Raw genomic sequence first — 24,447 nt, 5'->3', positions numbered from 1 at the left:
CGCGTAATTCCCAATGTGCTTTTGGCCGACGGGATCGTGCAGCATTTGCGTGAGCTCGTCGTCGGCGATCGAGAGACGACCTGCGCTCTTCATGCGGTTGATAGTTGGGTTCGGGCACCATCTTCCACTGCGTGTTGGCGGCGACGAGCGGCGCCGGCACGCCGCGGCCCGTCATCTTGGGCGCCACCTTGGCCTGCGGCGACTTGCCCTCGCCGCCCTTGCTCGCGCCCCGCCCATCGAGAGAGAGATATGTCGAGGAACAGAGCAACTGTGGCCCTTCACGGACGGATGTTTCACTCGTATTTTTAGCGACAAGTTTTTTTAGATATAACGACGAGCGACTTGATGCGGAAGGCCCATTGACGACGTGTGCTCGACGCTGATCTCGTCACCGTCCCGTCAGTCGAGAAGCGCGTCCGGACCAGCAAAGATCTCCAAGAACTCACTGCCATCGCGCAGAACGAGAAGCATTGGACCGTGTTCAATGAGGCGAGCGGTGACGCTTGCCGCGACATCCCCACGCACGACGCTGTCGATTTCTACTTTTGTGCACGGATGCGGCAATCTGCCTGTATTGAGCCATACTGCTCCGAGCTCTGCTTGGACTCAGCCGTATTGATTAACGCGAATAAACGTCATATTTATCTACTAGGATCCATCGATCTCAGTAGAAAGACTAAGAAACAACGAGCAGACAACAACATCGCGACGACGATGACGAACGACCAAACAATGGAGAGCGTCTACCATGCTGTCTCGCCACGAACTGTCTCGGACATCGGCGCTCGCCACGGGTGCGTCGGGGGTCCGAGGTCTCGACGGTGTGAGCTTGTAGGAGGACGAGCCTCTGGGTGTGTACGTGGTACGAGTAGCGAGATAGGACGTTTCCATGAACGCAGTGGTGTCACTGCAATCCTTGACCGGAGATGACGATGTTGCTGTCACTGCGAGCGCCATCCTGCACGGTCCCGCAAAGCTCGTGGTCACAAAGCGATTCTAGAATAGTGAGCGACGGACAAGAATGCCATCGTACGTGAGGAAACGTCTCGCAACGTAGAAAGGAGCGCTTGAACGCCACCAGGTAGAGACAATGGCTAGGATGCTGTATTCTGTGGCTTGCGGGTTGCCAACCCACGAGGCCGGCAGACGAAACAAGATGCCATAGCGAGGTCAGGCCGTGGAGGCTGGCTGTAACGACGCAGGAAATGCAAAGGATTCAACGGAGTGCGTCGACAACGCATGCGATTGGTAGTAGCGCTGGGCCTGCGGGTATTGACAAGAATTGCAGATGACAAGGTGATGGAAAGTCAATATTGACTCTTGAATTTGTTTTAGGAAGAAAGCAATGCAATACTCGGAACCCTCAGCAAAAAATTAGAGTTTCTATGGAATGTGTATCCTCACGGTGTAATCAGAGAGGTGGTACAGTTTGTCATCTTCAGGTTCCCAGGTTTTCACTAGTACTCTCCTTCTATCGTGTATAAAGGTGATGCTAATAGTGTCCCTCAGCAAAAAATTAGAGTTTCTATGGAATGTGTATCCTCACGGAGTAATCAGAGAGGTGGTACATTTTGTCGTCCTCGGGCACATCTCTACTGCTGCTGCTACTGTTCCTGCTTCTACTCTTCAGCACGCAATTTCAAAACTGAACAACCGACCACCCGGCGCCAAAACGTGCGCTGTTGGCGGCCACTCGTTCCGGCCAGATCTGATTGGCTCGTCCGTGATTGGTCGAATAAAACTGTACGTACTGATGTATGCATTGTGAGAGGCACTAAAAAGAGCCAATCGTGTGCCGGTGCATTGCGCTTTTTAACCAATCGTCTTGGAGAGTGCATTGGACCAATCCACTGCTCCTGAGACCTTGTTTACAGCCAATCCTCATTCCGTATGAATCAACCAATCGGAGACGACATGCGCCAAGCCTTTGCACCAATCGCAGCAGCGCAAAGATCGCGGCGATGCTTCGACCAACGACGCAGTGGCAGGACGCCCTACGGGACGGCGACCGAGCAACGAAAAGTAAGCTCAAGCCAGCACATCGAGCCAGCCAGCCACGCCCGGCCAAGGAGCCTCCGTACGCCAGAGCGCACTGCATAGCGAGCTCTCACGCTGCGCTAGGCGGGAGCCATCGGCCGCCGAGCTGCTCAAGGCCTTTGCCCGTGAAATGGATGCTGCCAAGACGCCCTTGGCAACAGTGGACCCCAGTCAAGCGGCAAAAGTGTCCTATGTCGAGCCTGGTGCACGGTACGAGCTACATCCCAACACAATCGCTGCCAGCCCGACGTCCATCATGGCACCGACGTCCGAGCCTGCTCCGTTGCTCGCACCAACTCCATTGTCAGCACGACCGCCGCCGCCGCGCCCATTGACGGCAGCATCCTCGTATATCCGCCCTCCCCAAAGTCCCTTGTCGACGCTCAAGACACAGGTGCAACAGATTGCAGACGTAGACGTCGTCTGATGCACTTGACAGCGGTCGCTTCTTCACGCGCGGGTCAAGTCGCTGGGCCATGCATTGCCCGAGTCTCGGACGCTTCATGCCTTGTACAGCGGCGCGCAGCAAGCATCTTCTAACGAGCGTATATAGACGCGAACTGGGAGCCAGCGTTCGGTCGTCGACCAAGATCCTCGAGGCGACGGCGTCCGAGACAGACCATGAAGCATCATGGCTACACGAGCAGCGTGGTCTGGACATCCCTCGCTCGCTGCCCCCGAGGCCTCTACCGATGCCGCACCCGCGTCCGCAGCTACCGACGAGCGCCAAGGACTCGTGGGACGCCAACTTGGCCGACCTCGCAACGATCCTGAGTCGATACAAGCACGAGCTCGAGAAGCTCCTCGATAGTAGCGCTGCCAAGGCGCCGCCAACGACTCCGACCAAGCAGGTCATTGCCGCGACGTCCGAAGGCAGGGCCGACGCACCTCCATGCGCCGCTGAGACGAATGAGGCAGCTCGTAGCGCCCGTGTCCCTGTCAGCCGTGAAATCTCTCGCGATGCACCCGAAGTGCCGCCCGAGCGCAGCATCTATGATAGCACTACGACCGCATGCAGGCTCGAGGATGCAATGATCACAAATCCTGGGACAAACGACTTGTTGGCAATGACAACTACCGTCCAGAAACCTGCGGCAACAGCCTTTTCAACCGAAAAGTGGTTTATCTCGGCGCCTTCGATGCCAACGTCGTCGGATGCGACATCGTTCTGCTTTCGCGTGTTTGACGCGCCCGTACCGACGGAGCCGCACGTCTTGTCCCTCGATTTTGTCCCAATGTCGCAGGCTGTGTCCTGCGCTAAGATGTCACCACCAACATCTACATCAACTGTAGCTGCCGGCGGATGGACACCGCTGGAACCACACGGCTCGTCCCGCTGGGCATCGACCATGTCATTGCCACCCGCTGCCCGTAATGAAGCTGGTGTGCATGCCGAGACCGAGTCGTCGCGTGCCTCGTCGCGCGCCCCCGCGATTGCCATGGAAGACTTGCGCGTTTTCTCAACCGCCTCGCCTTCTGCCACGTGCCCAGCAGGTGCAACCAGAGAGCAAATCGGCGCCTCGGTAGGTGCTTTATCGCGAGTGTTTTGCCTCAAACCACAGCTCATCCGTGACGGCGTGCGTAGGTTGCGTCATCGCTGCGACCACGCTGCGTCGACGATTCCATGTGGCCTCTGCCTGCGTCCGTCTCGTCGGGCTACCGTCAAAAGCAAGACCACCTTCTCCACGCAGGGCTGCACCACCGACTGTGGTCCTCGAAAAGCTCCATTGCTGCATCCACCACCACGAGCATCTAAGGCAACCCACACGACGAAAACTAAATCAAACGGTGCAAAGACGCTTATCAAGCCATCCAACTACAAAGTACTAGTACAAATTCCATACCAAAGCATCGTCCACTGCAGTGCCGGCTCTTTTCACGGACAAGAACGACTCTGTTTCGGATGGCATAGGACTAGCATGCAGCCCAGAACGCGAAATCTCATGATACCAATTTGTTTTTTACCCTAGCCCTCTCTCGAAATAGCAACGCGTTTGCGGTCCAGTTACATGCCCTGCAACTGTCGTGACGTCGTGGAAAGGCCGTGAACGCTCAAGGAGCATGCAGGACGACGACCGGCACGAGCAGAGCCGCGTCGGCTTTTTCTATCCGACCAACAGCAGCGGAAGCACCTCCAAGCTGCAGATCCGGTCCCGGCCCAAGCCGGCGCCGTCCAGCAACCAAGTCGCGCGCGCGCAACACGTCCTCGCACAGGTCACTTTTGATTGCCGTCGACAAATGCTTGGACGCTGCACGTAGGCGACCACGTTTTTCGAGACGGCCAACTCGGAGATTTACGCAGTGGACGTGGCCATGCGCAACGTGCGTGCTGCCATGGATTCCTTCCAACTGGTTATGGAAAAACAGGTAATAATCTCGACTCCACTAGCTACCTCTCATACGACCCCGTTAGCTCTATCTCTGCAACGACTATGACGGGTTTCGTGTCTCGCGGCTCAAGGCCGACATGATCGACACGCTCGACAACATCAAAAGTGCGAGCACGTCGATGGAACAAACCTCGCTTCGGCTGCAAAAATCGGTTGGCGTCGGGCGCAAGTACATTCTATCGCACACCGCGGCGCTCGGGCGGCCAAAAAAAGGAGCCACCGAGACGCTCAGCGTGCTCGACCTCACACCCACCAACACGGTCGCGTCGCTCTACGACGTGCTCTTTCCGCCCCAAGTCGTGCCGATCGTCCCCCCCGAGAACCTCGCTTTTGTGTACGCGTCTCGTCGCGTGTTTAAAAGGAACGACGGCAGGAGGATTTGCCTAGGCTCGACAAACTGGCGTTCCGGGGCAAGGCGGTGCTCGAAAAGAAGGAACTGCTGCTCTTCTACCGCGAGCTGTGCAATTGGAGCCTCGCCAACAACGGCGTCATCTCGGCGCTGGACCGCGCCCACCAGAAAAAACACACCACAAGGTACGCGACGATCCTCACGGCGGCGTCGTGGGAGGCGTTTGAAGCGCGCGACGGCGAAGTCCACGAGCTCAGTCATGTGCCGCGGACCGAAATTGAAGCCTTTGTGACGTCGAGTGCCTTCCCGACGCTTGTCAAGAGCGTGAGTGAGAAACTGGGGACGCCGTCGCCGCTCAAGTCTGCGTCCAAAGAGACGACCTCGTCGGGGCAACTGAGCGCGGCCGAGCAAACGCTCTCGATGGCCAAGATGCTGCACGACCTCGCGACCGCCGAGTCGGAGGCCAAGGCCGGGTACCGGCTCTCCGTGCGGTCGAACGCAGCCCGTTCCAAGGAGTTCTCCAAAGCCTTTCTATCGGCCTCGAAGGAACTCATGGAGAAGGAGACGGCGTTTTTCTAGCCGCCGAACCTCGCGTTCTACTCGTACCTTAAGCTTCGTAGGCATGAATGTAATCGACCTGATTGTTTGGACGGACATCGCTTCGTCCCTGGACGGCGCCAGCGAGAGACGACAACTGCGTGTCGAGATCCTGCATTCAACGTGCGTGGCGAGGTCATCGCGCGCTTGTGTCCTGGCGTGTGTTATGGCTTGTGTCCTGCTGCCCAAAAGATTTCGTTGAAGTGCCACGTCGTGTGTTTTAGTGCAAACGGCAAGTTTCAGTTCTTGAACCTTCTCGACGAACGTACGCCCACATTCTTGTACCCTTACGCCCACTACAGTACAGTAGTGTACTACAGTACAGAGAGTACAGAGAGCTTCTTCGTCGCCACCCCCTATCATAGTATACGACGAGCTATACGACGTCGAACCAATGTGCAGTCCCTCTACAAGCGCAACTGCGAATGTGTGATAGCCCAAACTTGGACGCTGCCCACACCGCTGGCCTGCGATCGTCGTGTCGGTGCATCTCGGCAGCAAAGGCTCTCTCCAAAGCAGGCTCCTCCATGTCCTATAAGCAGCCCATGGCGCTCGATGCTTGCAAATTCTCGTCCTCGGAATCGGTTCGTCGATGGACCTGAATCTGACGAGCAGAAGAAATATAGGTGCCACAGAGGCCCGGTCACACATTGTTCAGATACAGAATGCGCTCATTGGCGGATCCATTTTTTGACGAGCGCCGATTGGCGCATTTGAATTCGCGCGCTGCGATGATCCCCATCAACCTGGTTTCGACGATGGGACAGCGCGGCGCGGAGATGATGCTCGCGGGCAGCTGTTGAAGCGCCTCCTCTGATGGCTGGCGTGCAGTCAGTATACAACCGAACTTGACATCCAGCACGTAATTGCGAGCACTATTAGGATGCGCACACCGCCGACGACCAATGACTCGGACGAGCCCGAAGACGAGTTTGACCTCGACGCATCGCTCTCGCCGCGCCTCGTCGACCTAACGGTCACGAGCTACTCGGTGGGCACGGACGGCATCGTCATGTACCATGTCGACGTCAAGAACCCGCACGACGTCCTCGACACGTACACCATTCGCCGCCGGTACACGGACTTTCGCAATTTGTACTTCGAGCTCTCGACCATGATGCCGCTCGAGGACAAGGAGGCAGCCTTGGCGTCCCGCTCGAGCCTCCTCTCGCGCTTTACGATCTCCAACTCGACGTTGCCACCGTTGCCGTCGGCCGGCGTCTGGTCGTACTTGCGCAAGCACGACACCAAGGTGCTCGAGAAGCGCCGCGCGGCCTTTCAGGATATTTTGGACGCCGCCGCGTCGCACACGGAGGCCCGCGTGAGCAGTGCGTTCCAGACCTTTCTGAGCGTCGCGCCCGAGTCGCTCAACCGCCGGGCGTCCTACACGTCGCTGCGCGACTATAGCGTACCTGCCGACAACAACAAGGCGTACACCAAGCGCAAGAAGAACCCGCGAAAGCGCGGCAACAGCGGCCAGTACTAGGAACCGCAAGCGCGTCTGTACCATAGTCTTTTTATTTTATCAATTGTTTATCATGCTTTTTGATTTGCGTTTGCCGTTGGCCACTTTGCACTTTGAGATTGCCGTGGAGGTGCAAGATGGCATCCTACGACGACAGCACAGCCAGCATGGGTTCTCTGCATGGTCAGCTACATTGTGATATACTGGTAGTGCCTAGTCATGGGAGGCAGCGAACATTATTGCTGCGCATGGTTCCGGTCGCATCTAGCCCCAAGGCTACTATTGGATCGGCGACGGAGATGGAGGAGCTTCTCGGTACAGTGCTATCAAACAGAGTCACATATATACTTGAAGCTGCCGCCTTCCTCTATAGCTCTCGGCGCTCTGCTCGGTTCTGGTCTCGGTTGGAGTTCATGATCAATATATTTGCTCTTCCTCCGACGACTACTCTACCGATTGCATTTTGACGGTTCAAGGAAGGTAACTCTGTAGCTGTGTATTGATGCATCCATCATATCATTTTCGACTAACGTTAGTTAAAGAATGAGCTATTGGACGGGCCCGATGGCATCAGCTCCAAAGGGATGATCCATGGATCCTGTGGCCCATCATGATGTGCGGGATCAGACCAAGCCATGACACGTATTTAAAATACGTGTATACCAATCGTAGGTTCAAATAAAAAATCGGTATTAAATGGGCAACCCGAGCCAGCATTTTGGCATTTTCGCACACGGCTTGGCATGGCCGACGACGACGCCTTCTTGTTCGGTGCGCCGCCCGCGGCCAACGAACGCAGCAGCGCCGCGCCGGGAACGATCGAGTACGAAGACCTCTTTGGCGCACCGCCGGCGCCGGCGAGCCCAGCGACAGCGACGGGCGACGACGCGAGCACTCTCTTTGGCCCGCCACCGCGGGACGCCGCCGCCACGCACCTCGTCGTCCTGCAGCATGGCCTCCACGGCAGCCCATCCGACTACCACACATTTGGCTTCATCTTGCGCGACGTCTTCCGGGACGAGCCTGGTACATGTTCGATCCATGAACTCTCGACTTATATTGCGTTCCGAGGGCTGTACGTTGTCGCCGCCACCTCGAACGCCAAGGACACACACGACGGTATTGACGCCGGCGGGCTGCGCTTGGCCGACGAAGTCCAAAGCCTCGCCGCCACCTGCCCTCGGTACGTCCTCCTCCGCCACGCCCGATTTGGATGCCTGTCGGTCGACCTAGGCTCGAGAAGGTGTCACTCATTGGTCACTCGCTCGGTGGGCTCTACGTGCGCTACTGCATTGGCGTCTTGTACGCGCGAGGCTTTTTCCAGCACATTACGCCCATGGTTTGTTCCATTCTGTATCAAAGTATCAAGTGGGAAGGTGTGTAGAATGTCATTACGCTCGCCACGCCGCACTTGGGGGTCCGCGCGCCGTTCAACAACCGCGGCGCCGTCAACGCGGTCGTCAACACCATCTCGTCCAAGCTCTTTGATCGGTAAATCCTGGCCCAAACATCGATAAATCCTTGCACAAACCTCGATACAAGATTCAAAATGGCCTAGGACCGGAGCACAATTCGTGCTGCAAGACACGGCGTCACCCACGTGTGTGGCGCTTGCAACGTACGCCGTCCCGCTGCCGATGGCGCCCATGGCGGGCACGCTCGAGATTCAGCTGCCCGCACCGAACGTCGGGTATGCGCTGCTGGCGTACCGCCTCATGGACGGTCGCCTCAACATTTTGCTGAACCCAACCGACCACGACCCGATCTTTTCGTTCTCTCTTGACGGCTTGAGCGCATTGCTGTTTGTGCCCGAGCCACGACGGACCACAACCGACGCCGAGACCGAAGCATCCAGCTACCTCTACGACGGTACGGTTTTACCCTAGACCTAACCTAACCACCGATGGCAGACGACGCTGCCGAGACGGCACTCGCACGGGACACGGTGTTGCAGCTCCACAACACCGACCACAGCCTCTCGATTGAAGTGCGCATGGCCACCAGTGTCGACTGGGCGCTCTTGCATGCCGTCGTGCGCTATCTCGGCCGCCTTCGGTGCGTCAACTACGTCGGTGACAAGAATGTTGTGCGCGCCAGCCTCGTCCGCGTCGCATCGGCTCCGTCGCTGCTGCAGTGCCTGAGCCAAGGCGCGTTTCTGTTTGGCCTCGGGTGTTTTCGCCGGCGTGCGCTCTACTCCAACATCTTTTTTGATATTCAGGTTGGAGATTCGAGATGAGAGATTCAAGATGGAGCAAATAATCCATGGACTACGACGGTGTAGGTGCCGTTTGCCGTCGGGTCGATTCGGAGCTTCAACCCATACCAAAACAACGCGACGTCGTGCGCCACGTCGCCGCTGTACCCACACGTGACGCTGCATTCGCTCGCGAACGCGCCGCTCCAGCGCGATTCGCTGCCGCCACGTACCTCCCCTTGCCTGCGTCTCGGAGTGCATGCAGATAATGTGGACATATTGTCTAGAACGCTGGGCCGACATGGACGTCTATCCCGTGCTGTCGCTCACGCCCAAAGGACGCTTTGACGGCTGGGGCAACCTTGGCCAGTACTTGTTTCAGGCCAACAAAGCGACACCATCGACGCCGTCGTCAACGAGCAGCCAAAGCAATGGCAGTGGGCTGCTCTCGCCGTCGTCCAACCCGCTTTCGCCGTCAGGTACAATCATCTCACACGTTACCGCGTGTTGGTGACGCTGCGTGTAGCGCTGCTCGCAGGTCGGCACGTCACCGTCGTGTCCAAAGGTACCGAGCTTTCAAGTCGGCTGGAAAAAAATGCAGAGAAAATATGGCGCTAGACTCGGCCCATGTGCTGGTCGATAGCCCCGAAGATGCATTCGTGCACGACCCGTTGCGCGACATTCTTCGAGGTACCGATTGCAGTGCCATCGGTCGATGGCTAAAACGCATTGCGCAGGCATGCTCGTCTCGCTCCAGGCGCTGCCGTACGAGCGTGCCGATGTGCTTTTTGACGGTGTCCTCGGCCATGAACGCATCATCGCCAAGCGCCACACGGCCTTTACACCGAGCGAGTCGGGCGTCGACGTTGTGCACCATGTTGCCGACACGTTTCTTTTATAAACAAAGACGCGCAATGTGCGGAAAATGGACCTCTGCATTCATTACGGCTCCTTCAAAATCGTCTTCTCTGTCATATCAATGCGTTTACTTTGAAAGTCCGACAACCGTCGTCGAGAGCTGGACGAACAACGTTCGACGATGGTTGGGTAGGGTTGCAAGAGAGATAGGGCACAACAGGCGATGACAAATGCCACACTGCATGGCTTGTACCAGCTCGTTCCTCCAATGCGTAGATTATCCATGTGTACAAGTGTATACGATAGATGATATTCTGTACATTTGATGTTTAGCACCGTACGTTGAGCTTCTGGTCGACAGAAACAGGATCGATGAGTACGCAAGGGCGTAATGTATGCTCTTGGAGTACCGGTAGTACACCACGTCTTCTGCGGATCGATGGTTCCGAGCCAAAGCTAGTCAATGCGAGCGACGCGCAAGTGTAAGTCAAGTCGTGCACTTGATATTGTTTCAAGCTTGTATACATTATTGTCTTTACATCCACTCGACTTTAGCGTACATGATGCCTTGTTTCGCGTCGCGTCGAATGCTCTTGATGCTACGCAAAACAGACGTTGAATTCGCGTCAAACACAGCCTCCAGACGCACCGAAAGCTTCGCTGGCGCTTGGTGTCGAGCAAACACACGTCGTTCTCCCATTGGACCCCCGTCACGTGCACGAGCTCGCCCTACTCGAAGTGTTGGTCGTCATCGTACGAAGCCCATCGACGTCTTACCATCGGGAGTTCCCGCGCGTCTTTTGTGTCAAAAATATAGACGTAGCCGAGCGGCGACGGGCTTTTGCTGCGCTCCATGCTGGCCGCCATGCGCTTGTACTTGGCGTCGTGGAGACGCAGCGTCTTCATGCCGTCGGTCGGGTACCGTTCGTGCAGGAACACGAGCGGAATCTCAACGTCCGAGGACCCGCCATCGCTCGTCATCGCGTGCAAGGATTTGGCCTTCTTCTGCCACCACTTGTGCATTTGGCCTTGCACGTACGTTGGCGTCGCCTAGCGAGCATGATCGTAGGCGCTGATACCATGGGGACACGCTGTTGTAGTACCTCGAGCGTGCGTTGAACGGGCCCCTTGTACGACTGCAGCACCATGGCTGGGGCGCCAAAGAAGAGTGCGCACGCGAGCTAGAGATACGATACGTTAGTCGAGGTCCGAGATTTGGCCAGGTGACGAGACGTACGGGAATGAAGAGCGTCAAGAAGGCCTTCTCGCTGAGCAATTGACGTCCCATGCTGTGTGCTGTCCTTCGTGCGATTGGCGAAATGCAAAAGTGAACCGCCTTTCTCGGACAACGATATTATTAGAGACGTACCTGTATTTAGATCCAGTCATCTATCTATAGCGAGTCGCTTTGACCTCGTTGATGTGCTCGAAACGTACGAATAGTAGGCAAGGATGGGTGCCCATGGAGGCGTTGAGAAGGGCATGCAGGCATCCGGGTTTTATGCCCATGCTCCGACCAACGCACTTGCGCTTCAAGATAGCTCGATGAGGAATGCAAGTTGTCGGACCTTGTGTACTCTATGAAAGTGAGCTTTTATTCAAAATCGCTCGATGACGATTCTACGCTTTGCGGAACGGTGTTCCCATGATGGTGATCTCCGTGTCGTTAGTGCCAATGCCGCGAAGGGTCAGCGGCGCGAACGCCCCGCCGGCGACCTCGATCGCCCAGAGATAGTTGTCGCCCGTGGTCGCCAGCACCGGGCCCTTCTGTCCGCCGTACTGCAGCAAGAGCGAGTTGTTGCTGGTCGAGAGAACCGCGCTGCCATAGTACTTTGCCGAATGGACGCTAGTGTACGTCCCGATCAAGGCCGACTGGTCCTTCGCCGGGATGACCGACCCGAGGCTCGTCCAAGGTTGACCATGAAAGAGGTGGGCGTCGCATGCAGCCGGCGGACGATAGGCGCTAGCGATAGCTCGCGCCGACTCGTACGTGGCCTTGAGCGTCGCTTGCGGCACGTCGAGGAAGATGCCGAGGAGGTACGTCCGGATGCGGTCTTCAACCACCAAGTCACTAAACGCACCACCTCGTCCTTCCGAGTTGGAGAGGACGACGACACCGAGGTCTTCTGCGGGAATGAACCCGTTGCGCGTCTTGAAAGCAAACGTGTCGCCGCCCTTGTCAAAGTACTGGTACCCGTACATGATGTCGCCAACGGCATCAAAGCCGTAGCCGGCCGTGAGCGCATCGCCATCAGCGTCGTAGGCGTAGCCCATGAGCGGCCCAAGGGTGGCATCCATCGTGTTGATATTGTGGCCCGTGATCATCGTGCCGATAATGGCCGGCGACCGAAAGATGCCCGCACCCTTGGAGAGGAGAAATTTCGAGAAACTTGCCAAGTCGCTCGCCGTCGAGACGATCGACCCCGCGGAAATGTAGTCGTTGGCTGGACCGAGCATGCCTTGCGACGACGTGCGCTGGTCGAACGGCCCCGCGACCAAGTTGTTGCAGTGGTAGTGGGCAAACGAGAGGTCGCCAGACGGCGGGACCTCACGCACGGCGCCATATGTGTTGGTCATGCCAAGCGGCGTGAAGAACGTCGTGTGGAGATACTGCGACCACGTTTGGTTGGTCTGGTACTCGATGACTTGGCCGAGGATCTCGTAGTTCATGTTGGCGTAAGCGTAGCCAGGACGCAGCGGCCGGCCAGCCGTCTCGAGGTAGGCAGCCGCTCGCACCGATGCGCGCTCATCCAGGATGCCGAGCATCGACGCTTGGTCGCCTTGGCCAGATTCAAAGACCGAGTTCATTGCGAGAAGGTCACCGAGCGTCGTGTACTCTTCGGCGTACTTGTCCTTGAGCTGGAACCACGGAAGGCGGAGCTTGACCGGGTCGTCCCAATGCAGACGGCCTTCATCGACCTATCAACGGCGCCGTGTGAGACACATATATCAAAAAGAGCAAGATTGAAGTACGAGCTTGCCGATACCGAGGGCAATAAAGGTCTTGGAGAACGAACCGATTTGGAAAATCGTGTCGGCGGTCACTGCATTCGCGTCGTTGCCATACTAGAATTAAGTACAGACATCACTTCCACATCGTGTCAGGATAAAGTAGATGGGTACCTGCTTGGTACCAAAACCGGTCGCGATAATGGTCTCGTTCTTGTAGACCACAGCGAGCGCAAGACCCGGCAGCGCGTGCGTCGCCATTTGGTCGTGGATGAACGCAATGGCTTCAGCCCTCTTGTCCTGAAGCGACCGTCCACCGGTTGTTGACGTTAACGGCGACGGCAGCAGAGCCGGGATGAACCGCACTTGGTCGACCCAAAGACCAAGAAACGACGAGAGCGCTAGGAAGAGGAAGCGCATGATGGTGCTTGGGTGCGCGGACGATGCGAAAATGCCAAATGTCCGCGGTTAGGCAATTGTTGAAGCCATACATTCTTGCGCACGCATTCCACATTGAAATCTGATTTGGTGTTGTGTTGGGTCGTCGCAAGGGTGGTCGTCCACCATGGTTCGATGGGGATGGCCTTTCAAACGTGGTCATGTCCCTTCTGTGATTATTAACGCGAATATACGTCATATCTATCTATCTATCTATCTATCTATCTATCTATCTATCTATCTATCTATCTATCTATCTATCTATCTATCTATCTATCTATCTAACGTTATCTATCTAACGTTATCTATCGTGTCCGTTCATGCGACGTGTCCAAAGCGGATGGTTGTTTGGCTTGCGGGGCGGCTACAACACTCTGGCACATGCGTGCAGAGAACAATACAGCGTTTATACCTCAAAGCATCATTGTTTGATCCATGCTATGATTGCATTCATCCGTCCCATGCAGCTAGTAGGGCGAACCACATCACATCGATCGGAGATGCTGGACGCCGCCGTTCTTCAATCTTGTTGGCTCACACATGGTGGATGCTGCTGGGCTGATACCACTGCACCAGCGTCGGGGACGACGCACACGCTGCGAGACGTCCTACGACCCACAGCCATCAAGCCGTGCGACGATAAGGATGGCCTACGTTTCGCCTCCGAGCTCATCGTACAGTGTGCAAGGGCACGGTCGGCGGTCCATTGCGCCCATGGGGCGTGACCTCCTGGCCCGCAGAGAACGGGGATGTGGGCTTCGACGGCCCGACAGAGCCAGCCATGGGAGCTGTCGCGCACCTCGTGGCCGGTGACGTCGAATCCATAGATATTGACGCTCGCGGGTCTCACCACCTGTGCTGCGATGGCCCATGCGACGAGGCTTGGTGCCTACACATTGTTCCAGTACTTGAAATACAGAATGACAGACTTTTGGAATCGATACGTGGGTTGGTGCATCGCTTTCACGAAACGAACCGGTGTGGGTAAACATCGACAAGAGCCGTCCTTCTATCGTACCCGCCAAGAAACTACGAGGTCCAGTTGGAGGTATTCCCCCATGAACAGTTAAATGTACCGATACATGGCGCGGTCGTCAAGAAGGCCAGCAAGGACGATGAGATGGATCTCTCGCTGCAGATTGGCCAGCGGCGACGTTGTCGCTTCGTCGTCTCGAGACCATCCGTTGGTCGTGTGAGCACGGTACCATGTAGATAGGACGGTCTTGATACGGCCCACCCGGCTGCGAAACCTAGAGCACGCGAGCAAGTTAGGGATGGGGCTGGCGAAGGACTAGGGTTACTGTGGCCACCGCTCCCCGAGCCGCAGACTGTCGCACAAGAGTGCAATCGTGTCAGGTGCGTACATGCCTAGGGACCAGTTGGAGCCCAAGCGATGTGTCATGAGCTTACCGTGTCGATCATCAAATTCATGGGACGAAAACCAGCGCTCGAGAAGGGCCAGTGCTCGAGCGGCGTATGCGGGACGGGTGGTTTGTTGGGCAGCCAGTATGAGCTGCGCAGCAGCCCGCACAATCGATGACAGCGGCAGCTCGGTCGCCATGAACGGTGACAAGGTGTTGAGACTTGTCTCGGCCGCGTCGACGAGCGCTTTTTTTTTCTCAGCGTGGTCCAGGGGGCCGTCGTGCAAGAGCTAGAAAAAACCGAGGCTATACAGCCCAGTCCGAGGTAGCACGGTGTCTACCACGAGGTGTTTCGCGTCAAACGCATACACATCCGTCAAGACCCGTGCATCGAGTTGCTGTAGCATCTACCCCAGGGCCATGGAACGTGCACTCGCCTTCACGGTAGGTACCAGCAGAATGGCGGTCGCCCGCGTCAGCTCGCGCTGCGTGCCGCTACCTACCCCCATCTCTTAACGTCAAACCTACAGGCTTGTCGCTACCGGGCGCTTCGAGCGACGGCGTGCCCGAGTAGAGTCGCAGAACATAGCTCGACGACGGCACGTTCGCGGAAGCATCGCGCACCACGTCTTGAGAGGTCCGCCGGCGCTCCCAGTCGCTCCAGTCCCAGTCCCACCTACCACATTACTACCTCAATATGTGATGCGACTTGAATCGAGACGCACCATGGGCCTGGTACAAGCAGTCGCACCAAGAGGGCAGCCTTGTCCCGTCGCCCGTACCTACAACAGGTCGTAGGAAATGATTGCAAACGTCAGCCATCACAGATGTAGTACCGCAGCGCGCCATCAAAGGTCGCTAACGCGTCGTATCGGAAGCTCACTTGCGGCTCTTCCCACGGCGTTGGTGCAAAGTCGGGCGTCAACACAATGTCATTCTCGGCGCGCAGCCGGTCCATCCACGTCACGACGTACTTGTGGTCTACAAAACACTGGCTTCAAGACAACGTGGCGTGACATACCTGTCGATGCATAGTGCGTCAAGTCGTCGCGAAGCTGGCGCCACCCGTCGTTCGTCAAAAAGCAGTTCTGATCCCACGGCAGAATCCACGTGGCCCCCGCGTGCTGTCTATGTACATGTGTTGAACAGAGTGCTCACGTCTAGCTTATGGCGCACCCGAGGGCTAAGACGTGGTTGCGCGCGTCGTTGATCCCCATCACATAGAGATTCTTGGCGTCGTACACGTCCGCCTCGATCTGCGCGCGCTGCCACATATCGTCGACGGCAGCATGCACCATGTCCTTGCCGTGGTCCGATGCGACGCGGAAGGGCGCGTCGGCGTAGGCTGGCAGTTCAAACGGAAGCTCCGAGTACCTAGAAGTATCTCGTTTTTTGGAGAGCATTGTTTTTTGTCTTTCCTACGTACGTGGCGTTGAACGAGGTGAGCAGCTGCCGCAGCGCCTGCGCCACAGTGGCGTCGACAATGCGATTGAGGACCCAGTGCTTTAGCAGCGTCGGATCCGACACTTCGTGGCGCAAAATGAACTCGATATTTTGCAGAGTCCGGCGCGGATCGTGTCTATAGTCGCATCGTCATTACCACGGCTACCAGTAGCTTATGGAAAGAAAGGAATTGACTCGTACCGAGGGGGCAGCGCATTCCCAATCACGCGCCCGAGGTAAAACATCGGCATGTCCTGGTAGAAGGACATGTACATTTCGCGATGGAAGAGAAGGGACGTGTACCATGGCCAGCACGCTACTCGCGAGTAGTGCGACGCAATGTCGTTGCATGACGATCGAAGAAATGTCGACGGAATGAAAATCGGGTTGGCGCGGGAGTTGAACCGTCGAAGCTCTCGGCGGGTTCGAAATCACACTATTTTCGTGTCTTCTGATGCAGACTCGAATGCAGAGAGGACGACCGCTGTGTGTTGAGACGGGAAATGCTAGCCCTTGGCAATGCACAAAACGTGTAGTCGATGCATGGTGGGAAGAAGAGGACGAGGTCCTTAATGACGTCGCTACATGGTGTGCGGGGAACCCTCTGTGTAACAGTATTACGGTATTTCATTATAACACTATTGAATCACGACGGTGGAGTTTTGCCGAAGACGCGCCGATGAACCTTCTCGCCGACGAGTTCGAGGTCATTGGTACGTCGCTCTCCGCTGGAGCGCTCTTACGCGCCGACGCTAGATCCGAATCCAGATATCTGGGCGCTCTTTCTGGTACGGTTACCAGATCGTATCCTGTCTGCGTGCGAGCGAAATGGTAATATGTAGGAGTACAATGCGCTCTTCTTTGACGACCTTCTGAACGGCTGCGAGATCAAGTGGAGCAAGCGCATGACATTGTGGTACACTTCCCGTCGTCGTGCAATCTGGTGCGATCCACATACATCTAGCGCGGGGCTCTGCAGCTTTCAGCCCATGTCTGGTTTTTGCTCGATTCGCCTCAGGTCGCGTCCTTAGCTTGATGCTCACTAACTGCTATGAACTGCAGTGAGCCGCTGCTCAAACTTCGGCCCCGAAGCGATCTTGTCAACACGCTGCTGGTAGTTCGAGCTCGAGGCTGCTCTGTCGTTCCAATGGTCGTTCTAGCACGAGATGATCCACGCGTTCATTTTCCTCAACAGCCCCGTGCGCGACCACGAAGGTAGACACGCTGCTACTTCGTCAAGACACTTTCTTCTGGGCTAGACCACGGCCCGCAGTTCCAGTTTCACATGCACCGCATCAACGCGCTCGGTACAACCGTGCGATGTGGCCTATGCAATGATGATCTAGTACCGTCATGCGGTAGCCCAGACCAAGATCACAGTCTACCACACGTTCAACGACGAAGTCGACTCGTACCGCGTCCATTGGTGGAAATGCAATGTACGACACTACATCGTGCTCTAGCCAGCCTATTACGGTGTCTAGGGTCCGTGTCAACATTCGCCGCCGTACTTTGGCCTTGTCAAGCGCTCCATGAACCGTCCGCCAAGTGCACGGGGTATGCTCATCCTCTCAAACGACAAAAACACTCACGGAACATGCGTGTTAGATCCGTGGTGGGGGGCCCATCAAGTAATACGACTGCCACTCAGATCTGAGAACGGCAAACTTAGAGCAAACCGGTGTAGAGCAAGTGCGGTGGCACGTATACCAAAATCAAGGAGCCCGACAACTACAAGAAAAAGAAGCAAAACAAGCCCGCCCCCGACACGGCGCAAACAACGATGGGCTCGTTTTTTAAACCCGAACTCGGCGACGTCAAGCCACCGGTCGTGCCCACCAAGCGTGCCCGTCCCTCTACACCACCAGCACCCAAGCAACCCACAAGTGCGGTGCTGGCTGGGTTCTTTGATCCCGTCCCGACCAAGAAACTCCGTGCTGAGGCAACAGTCGACACCATCGACTTGACGCTGAGCGACTGAGGGACGAGATCGACAGTAGAGTGGCTAATGACATGTGACGTTGTCTGCCTGTTGTAAGAGCTGCGCTACAACGACCATGAGGTTTCGTCGCGCGTGAAATAGAGAGTGTACAGGCTTGGTAGGCTTGGTAGACGCGCTCTCTGTGGGAGCTGACGCACGCGCCATTACCTCGAGTAGCAAACTGGTACTCGAACGCAAATGTTACTATGGCCAACCCAACTAGATGCCCAGAAACAGACATATCGACAGCCTTTCTGTGCTAGTTACCAAGTGAGTCTTCAAGTACGCTCACGCACGCACTATAGACAATAGAATATTGTACAAAACGAGACATGTGTGCCGTGTTTCTACTACTACCTGCAACTAGCTAGACCTAGTATTCTGCACCGATCGGACGCGCTACTGCCCCATCATAAATACGTGGATGTTTCAATGTCGGATGCCGACTTGGAGCTCATCATCTTCTTCTTGCGGTTCTTCCGATCCGGGCTCGTCGAGCCCTCCCTAAAATAAAGTGTTTGGATGAGATTTCGATCGCACTATATCGATATTGGCGTCGAGAACGCACATGATCTCGTTGATATTGTCCCATTTGTTGGAAATGCGCATGTTGCCAACGGCTTCGGCGATGCGGTGCTTTCGCACCAGCGACTCTATAGTGCCTGAAGTCAGACAGGAGCATGGCAGACGATGGTGGCTACCGAGCGCGATTTTCTTGCGGGCGTCAATGAGTGCTTGTTTCTTGATCTTGATCATGCGGCTACGTTCGTCCTCCTCGGAAATGCGTAACAGCGTTTGAATGCGATTAAACTCTTCGACTAGGAAATAGTCGTGATGAGATTGCGTCCTGCAAGTACAATATACATAAGACAATATAGGTATACCTTTCTTGAGCCGCTCCACGTTGGCTTTCTTTTCTTCGAGCGTCAGGTCGCGCTCGACGGACTTGAGTGTTCGCTCCTTGCTGCGCTCCGTGTAGACCACATCGAGGTGGGTTTCCTACATATCGCAGGTACGTGTGGATGGGCGCGCTGTCGAAACGAATATATATTGTACGAGTTGATGCCGCTTCTTGACGATCGTATCGACGCGCTCGCTTTGGTTGTTCCTAGCCGCTTCGACGCGCTGGAGCCGGATTTCTTCTTCCTTGCGATTGCGCTCGGCCCGGTCTTTGAGCTCTACACAAACGACATATTGAATATATCTGTATATCGAGAGCGACGGCAATATCGAATGACCTTGCATTTCCTTTCGGTGCACTTCCATGGCCCGTGCGGCCGCGAGCTCTTGCTTCTGCTCGAAATCTTGTTTCTTCTTTAGCATGACGTTCTGATTCTGGTCCAATGCGGCTTGAATGCGCGCGTTGGCCTTCTCCCGCCTAGGCAAAGTTCCATATCAATATATACAATTATATTTGTGGACGACGGCGAACCTGGCAGCCGCTTCTTGCCGCCGACGTTCGTTGGCTTCGGCCATCTTTTTCTGCGCTTGCTCTTCGCGCTCAATGACCCGGCGCCGGTTCTCCATAATTTTGTTTTCCTAGTGCCCCATGATATATATTTGCATGTCCCATCCAATGCGTACTTGTTGCTGGAGTAGCTCTTCGGTTTGTCGACGATGCAGCTCCGCTTTCTGCTTGCGATCCATTTCGCGCTCGGCCATTTCCTATGTATTCCACGAGGAATATCCGAAATGAGTTTAACGCGTTGTTGTTGTGCCGAGACAGTCGTACGCGATGGCGCAGTTTTTCTTGACGGCGCTCTTCTTCCAGCAGGATCTTTTCTTTTTCGGCTTCGCGTTTGGCGCGCTGACGGCGTGCCGCCGCCTCGGCATCCTACGCAGAGTTGCAACCTCTATATATATATTGGCGCCGATAGCGCGCTACCTCGCTCTTCTTTTTCAATATTTCGCGCTCGTGCTTGGCCGCGACGAGGGCCGCGCGACGCTCCTTCTTTTCCTTTTCCCACTCGGCCTTGCGCTTCGCTTCCTGTGCGTCGCGCAACGCATTTTGCTTGAGAATTTCGGCCATCCGCGTCTCCATTTCAATGATACTGGCGATTTCGCGCTCTTGCCTAAACATCGTGCACGAGACAATCGTCCATGGTCCTACGTAGCAATAGAATTTTTTACCGAATCTTCATGGCCTGGAACCGCTTCTCTTCCATCTCCATCATCGTCGAGTCCGTCACGACGACCTTGTCCGGTGCGGACGCGTTAAACACGTCAAACGGCGAAATCGTTTTCTACCCAGGTTAGCATGAGCGCTTTCAATTGGCAACGGCGATGGCAATCTCGATATATCAAGAGTGCCATCGCAAAGTCGCGGGAAAGCAGAGGTACATGATTGTCGTTCGAGTCGTCGAACGGCTAAGAGACACAAGACGAGATATGCATAATCGACACACAGAGAGACATGCAAGTACGAAACATAATGAGAGATACCTTCTTTGGACTCAGCTTGGCGAGGATCGGCGACCCCGTAAAGCCGGCATCAACCAGCTTTTGCTTTTCCCGGCGAAGCAGTCCGATCTTGGTTTGACGTCCTTCTTCAAAATGGGTAAAACGAAGGTGGGCGGCCTCGCGCTCGACGTCGTCGTGCTTGTGCTTGTGGTGTAGGAAATCTTCAAGGAGCCTAGTGTCGTTTAACGTCTTTAGCGGCAATGAAATATACATATTGCACTGTACCGCGGGATGATCTCGTCGGGTTCAATGCCCGTGCGAAGACACGCTTCGAGGGCGCGGGGTGTTGTGGGTCGGACGCCTTGCAGGATCGCATCCTCGAGGGACACGGCTTTCTTGGGCATCGCGTCTTCGGTTAGTCGTTGGAAACTAGCACCGGCTGTATAATTAGGAAGCGATGATATAATTAGAGCTGGCCAGTTGAAGACGACGCACTAAACTTAGCCATTGTAGCATGCTTTATGCACCGCGCTCTTGCCTTGATTGAGAGCGATGGTCATACGAGACGCCATGCTGTACGTAGTGCTGGGCACGATACGCGCTGCATTGACCATATTCAAAGTCGTACAAGTCGTGCGGCCGCAAGAATCGATGGGGGGGCACAGGTAGCAATTATTGCTCTACCCCACAGATGACAGAGCGTTGCCGCAGGCAGCCCAAGCACATCCCTCAGTTTCTGGGAGCGGCGCCACAGTATACGTGTCCATCGGAGCTGCCAGTACACAACTTTTGCAATCCTGTTAATACGGCACGCTTGAACGACGGCAGTGAGGAAAAATTGAATAATGGTCGAAAGTCGTGCGCTTGCAAGGATCGAAGGCATGACCATCTGCAACATGTGGTTTGCGACTCGACATGACATTGCAGGCACCTCGCAGCAATCCCACTTAACTCAAACCCTTCTGAGGACGGATTGCATCGCAATTCCAACTCGAACGTCTCGAATGCTGTCTGTACTAACTTTTTTTGAGTGTCAATATAAATGCGCACTGTGCACTTGCAAGCAGCGAGTGCCAACTGATCGAACAACCGGCCAATGGCGTCTCCAGCTTGGTTGATGGGTCAGTACTTCGGGCCCACAGACGCTGCAACTGTGGCGTGGCCGCCCGTTGACGACACGGTCGCTCGATGACGAAGATCTCGTCACCGGTCCGTCTTTCGAGAAGCGCCCTCCAGAGCCGCAAAGTCCTCACGCAGCTAACGTCCTCGCGCAGTACAAAGAGCTATGGACCGAGGCGATCGTTGCCGCTTGTCCCGGCGTTCCGACGCACGGCGCCAACTCGTGATGCCGACTCGTGCTTCTGGTCAGGACCAATATTCCTGGATATGAAGCTGCCTAGATCGATACTAGCATGGCGTTTATTCGCGTTAATCAACACGGATGGAACTGTCTGTACAGCTCAACCTCGCCACCAACGCCGCGTGTAGTCACATGCATTGACTGTGAATACAATATAGTGTGGCTCGTCGAGGGTGGGAGGGTAGCCCGTCGGCTAGAGCTTCGAGACGAGGGCGCTTTGACGGCGGTGGATGACCGACATCATCCATGTCCGCTGCTTCGATCGCGCGCAGCTTTTGGAGTTTTGCACCGCCTTTGGTATCGTCGTGAAGCTGCCGCAGGCGCCGAACGTGCGCGTTGAGATCGGTCAAATTGCGTTTTTGCGCGCTTCCGAACCACGTTTGACCCCATCATCGCCTTGGACATGGCATCGTACAGACGTCGCAAGTGTGGCAGGTCGTCAAGGATGCCGTCCGTCATCGGATCTCTAATGTCGGTGCTCTCGTTGTGCAAGCCAAGCTGGACTCGATGGTCACGAGCTAGACCCTCGAGTGCCTCCCAGAGACCGGCGCTTGTCAACTCAAACTCGAGCCGCGTGCCGTCGGCGGCAAACGTCGTGCAGTTGTCGACGGCAATGTCATCAATGGCAAGCTCGCTCAATTCGGGCACGGGCGTCCGCGCACGGCCTGTCTTATAGTTCGCCACACACATCATCGAGGAGGCAAGAGCCGTGGGGAAGCTACTTCCACGCTTGGAAAACGACAGCGTCGAGCACGTGGAGGCACGCACCGCGACAAGGTTCTCGCCTTCTCGCACGCGACCGTCGGCGTCGGTGACGTTGAACACTGGGGCGATCGAAACAATGTAGCTGGCCACGGGCGACTCGACAGGGGATGCGACCGGGGTCCATATTCCGCCCTTATGTGGCACGGGACTCGGAGGCGGATCAAAACATCGTCACATTGCAGTACTGAGCGTGGCCATGTCGCTACTTGTAAAGGCGCCGACGCGATGCATTGAAGGCCTGCAACAAATGTCTGCGTCAGGACAGTTTACACCTTAGTAAGCGCGAGACGCCCTATCTGTGTTGAACGATCGATGGTTTTGAAACAACATGCAAATAGAGTTAGTCGGCTGATTTATAGTCGAAAAAAAGTTGTCTAGTCCTTAGTTGCCGCCGCGCTTCTTCTTGCCGCGGCGTTCACGACCCTTTTGCGCATTCGGGTTCATGCGGCCGTAGCCGATCGTGATCGATGTCTGCTTCTCAACCTTGACACCAAGATCATGGGCCACGTGTTCACCGAACGCACTCTTCATGACCTTGGAGCTGGCCTTCTGGCGCTGGCCCCAAATGCCGTGCATGAGCTGATCTTCGCGGAGGAGGAGGTCGCCTTGCCGGCCGCCCTTGGGCGCCGGGAGCGAAAACTTGGTACCGCGCAATTTCTACAAAAATATCAATGTATCAAGCGCTCCAGTTCAAAATGGAGACACAATACCGTCGGGCGGTTGGCGCGCGTGTAGAGTGTCAGCTGCTCGGTCTCCTTGTCGAGCGAGCAAGCGACGCGCTCCAAGGTAGCGTTACCGCAGACAGGGCAGAACTGGCGCTCGAGCTCGGTCGTCGTCTTGAAGCACGCAACGCACTTAAGCACCCACTGCTTGACGCGCTTGATGACCATGCCGTCCGTTGAGAGCAAATGCAGACCCATTTGCAGCATGACGTTCTACAAGAGGCACGTATCAACATCACACGTCCAAAATCCAAAATCCGAAATCCAAGAAATCCAGGAAAATCCAGGAAAATCCAGCAAAATCCAGGAAAATCCAGGAAAATGCTGAAAAAGCCAAACCAAAGCCAAGGCGTACCTGCATCGAGTAATCGGTCGTGATGCAGCCGACCTTCATGTTCTCGTCGACCTTCTCGACGGCGGTGCCCGTGCCGAACGGCGACGTCGTAAACTGCGTCGCGTTCTCGACATTGACCCAGTTCTTGCCATCGTCGTCGTCGGCGCCGACGTTGCTCTGCGCGGCAAAGCCCGCGCTCAGAATGCGCGACTTGACATCGGCGTGGCGAATCTCATCGCGGACCACCTGCTTCTCGGCGACCGGCGCCGGCGGGGCCGCGACCTGGAGGTCTTCGGGGGCCACCTTGATGTGCTGGAAGCGGCACGACTCACCGTTGCCGCAGCCAGCCTCCGAGTTGAAGTAGCGGCACGGCGCGTCAATCTTGGGCAAGGGCGCCGCCTCGACCGCATTGTCATTCAGGTCGTGGCTGAACGGGCACTTGTCGCCGTTGCGGCAGCCCGACGCCAGCGCGAGGAAGCGGCAGCGCACCTTGGACGCGGGCACGGCGGCCTTCGTACCCGTGACGACGGTCTCGGCGAGCTTGGGTTTGGTGCGGAGATGGTCGACACCGTTCGTTTCGCGCTCAAACATGTAGGTCAAGGCCATGATGCGCAGATCCGTGAGCGAGAGGAACTGAAAGTCGCCGGTCTGGCGCGCAAAGGCCGCGACGGCCGCGAGGTCTTTCTCGGACGGGTCACGCGTCTGGAGCTCGACGGGGAGGCGCGCCACGAAGCGCCGAGCCTTGCTGTCCTTGATTTCGTTGAGGACATCGTTGGTCGTCCAGAGGTTCTCGGCGACGTTGGT

The 24,447-nt window shown here is 56.1% G+C and overlaps 12 protein-coding genes across 12 annotated transcripts in view; 5 read left to right on the top strand and 7 right to left on the bottom strand.

The window, feature by feature from the left end:
- Window positions 1-175, bottom strand: part of SPRG_21341 (serine/threonine protein kinase) — a gene marked incomplete at both ends in the record, with an annotated part of 1,435 nt that extends 1,260 nt beyond the window's left edge. Inside the window, one exon of the mRNA XM_012352822.1 lies at window positions 119-175. Coding sequence (XP_012208212.1) covers window positions 119-175 — 57 coding nt within the window. The remainder of the gene's footprint in view (window positions 1-118) is intronic.
- A 1,786-nt stretch (window positions 176-1,961) lies between these two features.
- On the top strand, window positions 1,962-3,891 carry SPRG_13792 (hypothetical protein; the record flags this gene model as incomplete). The annotated part of the gene is made up of 5 exons (XM_012352791.1): window positions 1,962-2,077; window positions 2,122-2,431; window positions 2,477-2,547; window positions 2,591-2,888; window positions 3,623-3,891. 5 exons carry the CDS (start codon window positions 1,962-1,964, stop codon window positions 3,791-3,793), a joined length of 966 nt encoding a protein of 321 aa, XP_012208181.1. The 3' UTR covers window positions 3,794-3,891.
- A 150-nt stretch (window positions 3,892-4,041) lies between these two features.
- SPRG_13791 (hypothetical protein) lies at window positions 4,042-5,424 on the top strand. The gene is made up of 4 exons (XM_012352790.1): window positions 4,042-4,251; window positions 4,297-4,404; window positions 4,451-4,761; window positions 4,815-5,424. The coding sequence occupies exons 1-4, from the start codon at window positions 4,099-4,101 to the stop codon at window positions 5,353-5,355; spliced, it is 1,113 nt and encodes a 370-aa protein (XP_012208180.1). The 5' UTR covers window positions 4,042-4,098; the 3' UTR covers window positions 5,356-5,424.
- Window positions 5,425-6,220: 796 nt separating this feature from the next.
- On the top strand, window positions 6,221-6,859 carry SPRG_13790 (hypothetical protein; the record flags this gene model as incomplete). The annotated part of the gene is made up of 1 exon (XM_012352789.1): window positions 6,221-6,859. The coding sequence occupies exon 1, from the start codon at window positions 6,257-6,259 to the stop codon at window positions 6,857-6,859; it is 603 nt and encodes a 200-aa protein (XP_012208179.1). The 5' UTR covers window positions 6,221-6,256.
- A 722-nt stretch (window positions 6,860-7,581) lies between these two features.
- Window positions 7,582-9,981, top strand: SPRG_21340 (hypothetical protein; the record flags this gene model as incomplete). The annotated part of the gene is made up of 11 exons (XM_012352821.1): window positions 7,582-7,864; window positions 7,910-8,021; window positions 8,072-8,177; window positions 8,223-8,329; window positions 8,397-8,707; window positions 8,749-9,056; window positions 9,120-9,261; window positions 9,320-9,511; window positions 9,559-9,597; window positions 9,651-9,722; window positions 9,770-9,981. The coding sequence occupies 11 exons, from the start codon at window positions 7,582-7,584 to the stop codon at window positions 9,931-9,933; spliced, it is 1,836 nt and encodes a 611-aa protein (XP_012208211.1). The 3' UTR covers window positions 9,934-9,981.
- A 444-nt stretch (window positions 9,982-10,425) lies between these two features.
- Window positions 10,426-11,178, bottom strand: SPRG_13787 (hypothetical protein; the record flags this gene model as incomplete). Its single annotated transcript, XM_012352788.1, has 5 exons — window positions 10,426-10,489; window positions 10,540-10,619; window positions 10,668-10,940; window positions 10,994-11,071; window positions 11,128-11,178. The coding sequence occupies 5 exons, from the start codon at window positions 11,176-11,178 to the stop codon at window positions 10,426-10,428; spliced, it is 546 nt and encodes a 181-aa protein (XP_012208178.1).
- Window positions 11,179-11,510: 332 nt separating this feature from the next.
- Window positions 11,511-13,259, bottom strand: SPRG_13786 (hypothetical protein; the record flags this gene model as incomplete). The annotated part of the gene is made up of 3 exons (XM_012352787.1): window positions 11,511-12,809; window positions 12,864-12,956; window positions 13,014-13,259. The coding sequence occupies 3 exons, from the start codon at window positions 13,257-13,259 to the stop codon at window positions 11,511-11,513; spliced, it is 1,638 nt and encodes a 545-aa protein (XP_012208177.1).
- Window positions 13,260-14,700: 1,441 nt separating this feature from the next.
- On the bottom strand, window positions 14,701-15,045 carry SPRG_21339 (hypothetical protein; the record flags this gene model as incomplete). The annotated part of the gene is made up of 2 exons (XM_012352820.1): window positions 14,701-14,928; window positions 14,980-15,045. Coding segments are annotated over 2 exons (294 nt in total), but the record flags the coding sequence as incomplete, so codon positions are not given.
- A 68-nt stretch (window positions 15,046-15,113) lies between these two features.
- On the bottom strand, window positions 15,114-16,433 carry SPRG_13785 (hypothetical protein; the record flags this gene model as incomplete). The annotated part of the gene is made up of 9 exons (XM_012352786.1): window positions 15,114-15,137; window positions 15,167-15,314; window positions 15,364-15,420; window positions 15,475-15,619; window positions 15,660-15,766; window positions 15,815-16,012; window positions 16,065-16,217; window positions 16,283-16,335; window positions 16,385-16,433. Coding segments are annotated over 9 exons (934 nt in total), but the record flags the coding sequence as incomplete, so codon positions are not given.
- A 327-nt stretch (window positions 16,434-16,760) lies between these two features.
- On the top strand, window positions 16,761-18,109 carry SPRG_13784 (hypothetical protein; the record flags this gene model as incomplete). Its single annotated transcript, XM_012352785.1, has 11 exons — window positions 16,761-16,794; window positions 16,838-16,869; window positions 16,924-16,997; window positions 17,046-17,099; window positions 17,144-17,195; window positions 17,242-17,296; window positions 17,341-17,388; window positions 17,444-17,520; window positions 17,566-17,638; window positions 17,690-17,712; window positions 17,769-18,109. 11 exons carry the CDS (start codon window positions 16,761-16,763, stop codon window positions 18,060-18,062), a joined length of 816 nt encoding a protein of 271 aa, XP_012208175.1. The 3' UTR covers window positions 18,063-18,109.
- A 363-nt stretch (window positions 18,110-18,472) lies between these two features.
- On the bottom strand, window positions 18,473-20,866 carry SPRG_13783 (hypothetical protein; the record flags this gene model as incomplete). The annotated part of the gene is made up of 13 exons (XM_012352784.1): window positions 18,473-18,566; window positions 18,631-18,715; window positions 18,764-18,880; window positions 18,947-19,061; window positions 19,119-19,240; window positions 19,301-19,440; window positions 19,495-19,601; window positions 19,647-19,727; window positions 19,795-19,896; window positions 19,948-20,134; window positions 20,193-20,305; window positions 20,505-20,694; window positions 20,748-20,866. The coding sequence occupies 13 exons, from the start codon at window positions 20,864-20,866 to the stop codon at window positions 18,473-18,475; spliced, it is 1,572 nt and encodes a 523-aa protein (XP_012208174.1).
- Window positions 20,867-22,968: 2,102 nt separating this feature from the next.
- SPRG_13782 (hypothetical protein) lies at window positions 22,969-24,432 on the bottom strand (the record flags this gene model as incomplete). Its single annotated transcript, XM_012352783.1, has 3 exons — window positions 23,665-24,432; window positions 23,298-23,522; window positions 22,969-23,244 (listed from the first exon to the last, which is right to left on the bottom strand). The coding sequence occupies exons 1-3, from the start codon at window positions 24,247-24,249 to the stop codon at window positions 22,969-22,971; spliced, it is 1,086 nt and encodes a 361-aa protein (XP_012208173.1). The 5' UTR covers window positions 24,250-24,432.
- Window positions 24,433-24,447: the final 15 nt, after the last annotated feature.

The sequence above is a fragment of the Saprolegnia parasitica genome (assembly GCF_000151545.1).
Source record: "Saprolegnia parasitica CBS 223.65 unplaced genomic scaffold supercont2.107, whole genome shotgun sequence".
NCBI classification, from domain to species: domain Eukaryota; phylum Oomycota; class Saprolegniomycetes; order Saprolegniales; family Saprolegniaceae; genus Saprolegnia; species Saprolegnia parasitica.
Note: the sequence above shows the minus strand (reverse complement) of the source record. Positions and strands in the feature narration are given on the sequence as shown.

Bases quoted from the DNA above. Each gene is read 5' to 3' on its own strand.
- SPRG_13791 (XM_012352790.1), top strand. From the start codon at position 4,099: ATGCAGGACGACGACCGGCACGAGCAGAGCCGCGTCGGCTTTTTCTAT. The intron at 4,252-4,296 runs GTCACTTTTGAT...CGCTGCACGTAG, and splicing joins CGCAACACGTCCTCGCACAG to GCGACCACGTTTTTCGAGAC. The intron at 4,762-4,814 runs GTACGCGTCTCG...GGATTTGCCTAG, and splicing joins CCCGAGAACCTCGCTTTTGT to GCTCGACAAACTGGCGTTCC.